The sequence below is a fragment of the Papaver somniferum genome, chromosome 10 (genome assembly GCF_003573695.1).
Source record: "Papaver somniferum cultivar HN1 chromosome 10, ASM357369v1, whole genome shotgun sequence".
Classification (NCBI taxonomy): domain Eukaryota; kingdom Viridiplantae; phylum Streptophyta; class Magnoliopsida; order Ranunculales; family Papaveraceae; genus Papaver; species Papaver somniferum.
In genome coordinates this window covers 10,670,660-10,678,970 of record NC_039367.1, presented here as the reverse complement: position 1 = coordinate 10,678,970, position 8,311 = coordinate 10,670,660, and the positions used below count along the sequence as shown (strand labels likewise).

Genomic DNA, 8,311 nt, shown 5'->3' with positions numbered 1-8,311 from the left:
AGTCCTCGGGAACATAATCTGGATCGGATAATCTATTTCCTTTGGCCGTTCTTCGATTTAGTGGTTCGGGATTGTCGACGTTAGCCACTACCATCCTTCGGTCCTGATTAAGCGGTGGTGCCTTCGAATTAGCTTCGTCGTGCAAGTTGGCTACTTCGTTACTCTGAGCGATCCTATCTTCGAGTTGCTGGTTTTCTTGTGCGAGTAGGGACACAGCATCTGCGTATACCTTCTGGCTTCTCTTCATCTCTTCAAGATCTGCCATCATTTGAATGGACTGGTCCGATCCTTGGTTCGGAGTTCCCACATGTTGTTGTCCACCGAAGGCTACAGTGTGACCTTCGTCAACAGTCTGTATTAGAGGGACCGGTGGATCGATATGCGGGGCTTGAAGCTCTCTATTGGTTGTTGCCCTGGTTGGTTCGCTTTCAGAAGAGGTTGATTGGCCAGCAGCAGTTGATTCTGCTCGTTGGTGAGCGGCATCTCATAAAGGGGTTGTTGCATCATCGACTCTGCTACCCCTTCGCGTTATTCGTTTGCACGAGTGATTGCTGCTACTTTGGAGGCACCTGCTTTGGTTGCTACGGCTTTCAGAGTTGTTGCTGGTACTGTGTTGGCATCCAAGGGCGTCGTGCTTTCCGTTCCATCTTGATTCTTGTTGGCTGTTTTAAGATTTTCGCCCTTCTGCTTGCTACGTGTCATAACTGGAGTTTTCCTCGGTGTTTCTTTTGACGATGCCTTAGCTTTTCCCACATCTTTCGTTTTTTCCATCTTCGATTTTCTGCAAAAACAAAACGTTGTCGAAGAAACAGAATCCACATTGGTTTTGTTAGCAAAGTTAATCCGAAGAAAGGGAAAATATCACAACGTATATCCAAAGGTTTTCAAGGAAAACACGGCTCGGGAAACACGACAATGGAAAACGTAGATCCAACAATCGTAAACATAGATCTACTCATAGGTCTAAAAACACTTTGCGAAAACAGGCAGGTCCAAGGGTTTTATGCATGAAAACATAGGTTCGATGTATGTTTGTTATAAACCACACGACATGAATATTTTCTGAGGATGATAAAAACTTAAATGAAATGGTTTCAAAGATTTAAAAGGCTTGGATCCGGAAAATATTGCTTGTAAGGAAAAATATAGATCTAAAAGGTTTTTTCAAGGAAAACATAGATCTAGAAGGCTCTTGCAAAGGTAGATGCAGATCTAAAGAAAAACATAGATATAAAAGGTTCTCAAAAAGAAGGACAATAATGAGTTACTCAAAACAGTATTATTTTGGAAATAGCGCTGGGAGCCAAAAAAAAAAAAAAAAGTAAAATCACAGGAAAAGATAAATCTTTTACCGGGACAAATGTCCCTGTTTCTAGCGCCAGATTGTGAACACGGAAATAACAAAGGTATCTTCGTATCCACAAACGAAGTTCGCAATCATAATAAAACTAACAAAGTGATAATTATATGATTAACGTAGCATAAAAAAGTAAAAGAGGAAACTCTGAGCCTTCGGGCTCATCCTTGTTTCATATCATATGGATTCTTATGGTGATTTAAAAGATGCATAATGTTAAAGTACGAAGATCATAAGTGCGGAATAGAAATGAGACGCAGATTTACGTGGTTCAGCACTAAGGCCTACGTCCACGGGGATGGTGTTTCACTACGTATTCAAAGGTTACAAAGATAGTCAAATGACTCTGAGTGGGGGAACGAAGCTAGGAGGGAAATAGGACTCACACTTACTCTTACAATTTCTCTCTCCTGGGTTATCTCTCACTCTTCCTAAAATTGGTCCCCACCCTTCCCTTAGTAGGTTGGGGTTTTTATAGGCTTATCCTATGGGTCCCTTTCTTCGAATACAGTTGTCCTCATCGTCTCGGTTACTGCGTCGACCCGATACTATCTTCGTTCCAACCCAGCGTCTTCCAACGGCATTATGTAGAGAAGAAGATCGACCTTCTTCTTCTCCATAGGGTGTTTGACACATACCCTATATCTAGGTGTTTAATGCGGGTGGTTGGGGCGGCATGCATGTCCTTGACTTCTGTTGACGCATATGTCAGCTGCCTTTGCTCTCGTCCATCCGATTTGGATCTTCTTTGGGATGATGGAAAGTTATCTTTTAGATCTTCTATGGTGCTCCGCGGTGGTTCCTTCTTCTGGTGATCCTTACTCTGTCATCGTTGGATCTTGCCTGAGAAAGAGCACGTGGTGGACGAAGATGATGATTGCCTCTTAGGTGTCGCAATGTAGCATCATTGTTTCGATGCTCTTCTTCTTCGTGTTGTACATGTCTTCTTCATGACACGTGGTCTATTATTGATTATGTGTATACACAACTTGAATCGAAAATTTTCAACTAATGACAAAGACAATGAAGAGCGAACTCAGCTGGATTGATAAATGGATAATAGTCCATCAATGTCCAGTATTGATGATTTGTCAACTGCATCAAGACAAAACGTTTCCTTTTTCCAGTATCTGGCATTTCCCACTGTTAAACTAGAATGAAGACTGAACAAACTCAATTTTGCAATTATAATAGCAGTTCAAACCAAATCCATAATCACACAAACGTGTTAATCTAAGAGGTTGACATAAGAAATCGGGATTTTGTGAAGACGATAATAACAAAATGAAAGTAAATCCTTGTTGTACAACATGAACGAAAGAAATGGAGAAAGAAATGATACAAAACACACTCAGGTGAAAAGAGAGAGAAAAATATATTAATACAATAATTAATTATTTTTCTAAAAAAAATAGTTTCTCCAATTTCTATATGGTGGACCTGCTCTATAAACTACTAATAACCAAGATTAATCACCAGCCAATACTAAGGGGAGGAATGTGCACCTCTAGTTAAGTGGGGGTACACATGGAGAGATATAAGTCTCCCCTTTTATACTTTCCCTGCCTTTTCCGATTTCCAAACTACAGCAGACGTCGCTGGTCTTAGGCGGAACAAGAAATGAATGCTTTTTCTCTGAATTCTAGATCTTGTGTAGGAATGAATGTGGATATAGGCACCCAATACAGAGATAAAGGCCCACCAGATTCCATGTGGCCTGTCAGTTTCAGGGAACTGACAACCTATTCCCAGTTCAACTCAACTTGCACAGCCTAGCTTGCTCCAAATATTACCAGTGAATTGACCTTTCTTCCCTTTTCGCTCCAAATGGCTAATTTCTCCTTCTTTTGCTTCACACGTCTCCATTGCACCTAATAAACTCAAAAGCAAACATAAGATACATAATTTACAAGTAAACTCGCAAAGAAAGCATAAAACAATAGATAAATATCAAGATGTTTTAGACACATATTACTTAATCGTACAAGGTAAAATAACATTCCAAGAGTCGATAACTACAATAACATTCCAAGATTCGGTAGCAATAACATCTTGCTCAATCTCTTTCCTACGGACTACCTCATATCCGGCTTGAGCCATCGAGCACTGGAAAAAAAATCAGTTATAAGTTAGATAGTAATTATTCAAAATTATATCTAATGAAACAACTTATTAAAACATTTACTCTTATCGCACCCGGCATTCTGGGATTAGCTTTCTTTACGGATTTCATTTCCTTTTTGAAAGCTTCGCATTCTTCGAAGAGTTTCTCGAATGTTTCCTTAACGATTGCCAAAGTTCTTTCATTACGATTTCTGTCTAATGCCACAAAAACTATGAATATACAGTTCCAAAAAGATATGGAGGTTCAATTTATGTCAATATCTAGATCTTCATCATGTTGTTTGACCGTCACCCATGCTCTAACAATAGCAGAATCTTCAAAATAATGATAGGGAATCACCGTGATTTTTTTCTTGTTTTTTTGGATGAGAAATAGATAAGAATGAATTTAAAAGCTTAAAACTATGTTTTGGGTGAGGAAGAGATGATAGAAGAGTCTCTTTTGATAAAGTTTATTAGTTTTTTGTTTTTTTTTTTGAAAAACTAGTCGTTTAGAGAATCAACCATCTTGGTCCTAGTAAAAAAAAGAAGCATTAAATAAATCGATTGAGAGTCTAGACTTCAAAACGGTTGGGTATTCTAGCTATATGACTTTTACGACTGGTAACCAGTCGTTAATCAGACAGAGGTGATTTTGGATAATGATTCGGCCAGGAGTTCATCCATACCCAGCAATAGTTTGGAATTATGTCTAGGAGTTCTTAAGTTCCTACCCGATTATTCTGAGCCGTAACCTCATCTAATAGACGGGTTGATAAAATATCCCATCCGTAACTGCTAAGAAAACCCAGATTTTCCTGATTTTGAACGGATTTGAATCAATTAAAATTGTTACTCAGGATTAGTTATAAGATTTTCCCAACTATTTACAAGATAGGTTTCATCATTTTTTTCCAAATGTTTCCAAAAAAGTTCATCAAAAATCCTCCTTTTTTTCTAAATCAAGAAAGGAAAAGGAAAACAAAGTTTTAGTTTTTCAAAGATTAATCATTCAATTAATCTAATCACTTCACTAAATATAATTAGGTTTGTTAATCATCATAATTAACACTAATTCAATTGAGGGTATATTAGACATTATTGAAAATAGTAGGATAGGGGGTTACTACATTTACTATTTCACAACCACTTTTTGGACTTTAGTGAGCCCCAGAAACCCAGCCGATGCGGCCCCAATAAAAGGGTTCATAATAAAACCTGAAGCAGTACATTGCCTTCAGCCTGCGAGGTTAATGAACCAATGGAAGAACTGTCTTACTATCTATAACGTCGATTTGATAAAAATTTGACACTGGATATTAGTCTGTTAATTGCTAGATTTGCCATATATTGGTGTTCGTTTGGCACAACCTTCTTAATTTCATACCATATGATTCCTCTAGTGGTTTGAGTGCTAGTTTATTTTTCCCTCTGCCTCTGCATGTTCCACACCAATCTTAAATAGTTTACCTTACATGTATCCTCTAGTGACTATATATTTATCGCCAGAAGTAGCAATCAGAACACCCCTGCAATTTAACTTTTCAAGCCGTTGTGACCGTTGTAGTTTCCATCTCATTTTATCAGACAATTTAACTTTTAATTAGTTGATACACCTTTGAATTTTTTTAGCGGCTCTGGGAATTGGGCGAGTTGCACTCTGTGAATCGGGCGACAAACTCAGTGAATTTTTTCGTTTGCAGCATCAAATTTTCGATCTTCTACTTCATTAATTCAGGTATTCTGGGGGATTCAACGTTTAATTTCAATGATTGGTGGTGATTTTTACTATAATACTTGTCTGAACAAGATTTCTGCTGATTTTTAATCTATTTTGGGTCGATTTCGAGTTTTCTATTAACTATGGAATCTGGATCTAAAATGAACAATAATAATTTTAGTTTCTTTTTTTCTGAATCAAATCCGAGTAGAACTGAGTGTGAAGCTCCGTCGGTATTACCATCGTGTTATATTTATGATGAAGATATAGATGATAGTTTGAATGAATGGAAGTTTAGTTTAATTGGTAGACTGGATTTCGTCAAGATGAAATTTGTTGCTGCTGAAGAGTCTTTAAGAAAACAATGGAAAACTTCGGGTAATTATCAATTGATACCTCTTCGAAAAGGATTTTTCATTATTACACTTGCTAATGAAGTTGATATGAAGTATATTTGGAATGGGTTTTGGAAGGTGGAATCTCAAATCCTCAAACTGCGATTTTGGGAACCAAATTTCAACCCTGCTGCTCAGAAGACAACTACTGCTTTTGTTTGGATTAACTTTCCTGGTCTAGGAATTGAATATTGGAAGGAGAAAAATCTTATGTCTTTGGGTGATACATTTGGTAGAGCTATAAAGGTGGATGAAACAACTCTTAAAAGAGAAGTAGGTTATTATGCTAGTGTTCTTGTTGAAGTAGACTTGGCAAATAATATACCTCATCATGTTTTAGTAAAATCCAAATATGGAAGTTTTGAACAAGAAGTACAAATACCAAAATTACCAAGTTTTTGTAGTCATTGCAAAGTGGTTGGACACTTAGGAATAGTGTTCCATTGGAGTTACAGATACCACCAGCATCAGGACGGACAGTTCATAAAGCAAAGAGTAAATGTTTTGTTGGTGGAGTTACAGAAGACATGTAATAGCTGAAAGACTGCAAATGAAGATTTCTGAATTTCCTGACAAATACTTGGGAGTAATGTTGAGCCCTGGAAGAGTTAAATATGCACATGTTTGGGGGATGGTGGAAATGTTACAAAAGCAGTTAGCTGGTTGGATTGGTAAGCTTCTTGCTTTTTCAGACAGATTAATTTTGGTGAAATTTGTGCTATGCAGTATACCAATTTATAATATGTCAGTGTACAAATGGCCCAAAGTAGTGACTAGAGAATGTGAAAGAATAATAAGAATGGTTATTTGGTTTTTGATACTCACTTTTTGACCAAAACCTGAGTATGGTCTAACATTTGTCCAGCCTTTGCGTTTGGTCTAAAGACCAACGTTGACCAGAGCTGACTGTTATTGAAAAGATTTTAATTAATTTTATAAAATAAACTATATAAATTTACAAATATATCCCTGATGTGGGCTTAGCATATCAAACGACCGTGATGTCAAAAATCAAATGGATTGATCTTCGTCTTCTCTTCATCTTCCAAACAAAGAAAAAAAAAAAACAGATAAAAACCAGAGTGATTGTTATGAGTTGTTGTTGATTGTCAAGCTATCTTCTTCCCTGCGTATCAATTTAACACATACCCATAACTAGTACTCATTCAAAATTCTAAAGTTCTTCAATTACAGCCATTAATAATCACAAATCAATCGGCAGCAATTGCTCCTTCTTGGCTGGTTTCTGGCAATAAAACTCTACCAGATACCACCACCAATCTCTTATTATCCACCAGTAATAGTAAAGAACACCACATATTTCGATTATCCGTCCCAGAGACAACCCCTATCCAGACACAACTCTTACTGGCCACCAATTTCTCAGCTTGCAATGAGCACCAGCAACAACCGCAATCAATTTCATAAACATTTTTCACCCATCAGCATCTGATTTCAACTCAGCTCAATGGCAGCAATACCATCTCAAATCTAATCCATAAACCAACCTCATAAACTCAAAAGGAATTCAATTACGAAGCAAATCTTCTTTTCATTCGTCTCTAGTAACAGATCTTCTCAAATTATCAAACTCAACGACACTATAATCTCCAATTCAGTCATCTGTTACCATCTTCTTCCATGTTCTAAGAATCGATCTCCTTAATTTCAACATAAATCTATTTCAATCTCTCACCCATTATGTAATTCGAGCAACAAATACCACAATTGCTTCTTCCATTTCGAATCAATCAAATCCGACATCTCAATTGAAACCCTAATTTTACAGCACTTCTTCCATTTCGAATCAATCAAATCCTACATGTCAATTCAAACCCTAATTTCACAGCAGTGGATCTATCTTCTACAGCTAAATCTTCACTACCACCAACTTCAGAAGCAAACCTATTTCTGTCTCCAATGCTGCTCAAAAGCAACATCCATACAAACCCATTTTCATCAACTCTAAAAACTTCATTATCTCTATCGTTCCACATCACAATCAATGGCAGTCAGAACTTGTCTTTTTCCCTGTCTTTGATATTAAAACAAACTGAAAACTCAACCAATACCTCCGTGTTCTTCTCAGCTTCTAAAATACTCTCTTGCCTGAGAAGACGATTCATTGAGATTTTAGGTTTGTCGGCATGAGGAACTGTTGTAGAGTAAGAAATTGATAGAGGAACCGGTCGGGGCGATGCATAAAAGAAGGGCGTTGTATGTGCAAAATAGAGGGTAAAGAAGTAAATAGATATATAATATCTATAAATATATACTGATAATGAAATTAAAATCATTAACATTTTGACTTAACTGGGTCAATGGAAGTCAACGTTGGTCTTTAGACCAAACACAAAGGCTGGAGAAACGTTAGACTAAACCCAAGTTTAGGTCAAAAAGTGAGTACCAAAAACCAAATAAACCTAATAAGAAACTTCTTATGGACTGGTGATCCATCAGTGAAGAAGTTAGTAACTTTCATATGGGATGAAGTAAATGCACCTCTTGCTGAAGGAGGACTTGGTATAAGAAGATTGGAAGTGATGAACAAAGCTTTACTACTGAAGTTACTTTGGAAAATAGAAACTGAAGATGAAGAATGGACTAGCTTTATGAAGGCAAAATACAAAACCAAGAATGGTGATTGGATTACTAGTTACAAAAAATCCTCAATATTCCCTGGATTGAAATGGGTGATAAATGAGCTCAAGGAAGGAAGTAGATGGCTAGTAGGGA

The 8,311-nt window shown here is 37.1% G+C and overlaps 1 protein-coding gene across 1 annotated transcript; it reads left to right on the top strand.

Moving 5' to 3' along the window:
• The first annotated feature begins 5,323 nt into the window (after positions 1 to 5,323).
• Positions 5,324 to 6,115, top strand: LOC113315319. Its single transcript, XM_026563613.1, has one exon. It carries the CDS (start codon positions 5,324 to 5,326, stop codon positions 6,113 to 6,115), a length of 792 nt encoding a protein of 263 aa, XP_026419398.1.
• Positions 6,116 to 8,311: the final 2,196 nt, after the last annotated feature.

Coding starts and splice junctions, on each gene's coding strand:
- LOC113315319 (XM_026563613.1), top strand. CDS start 5,324: ATGGAATCTGGATCTAAAATGAACAATAATAATTTTAGTTTCTTTTTT.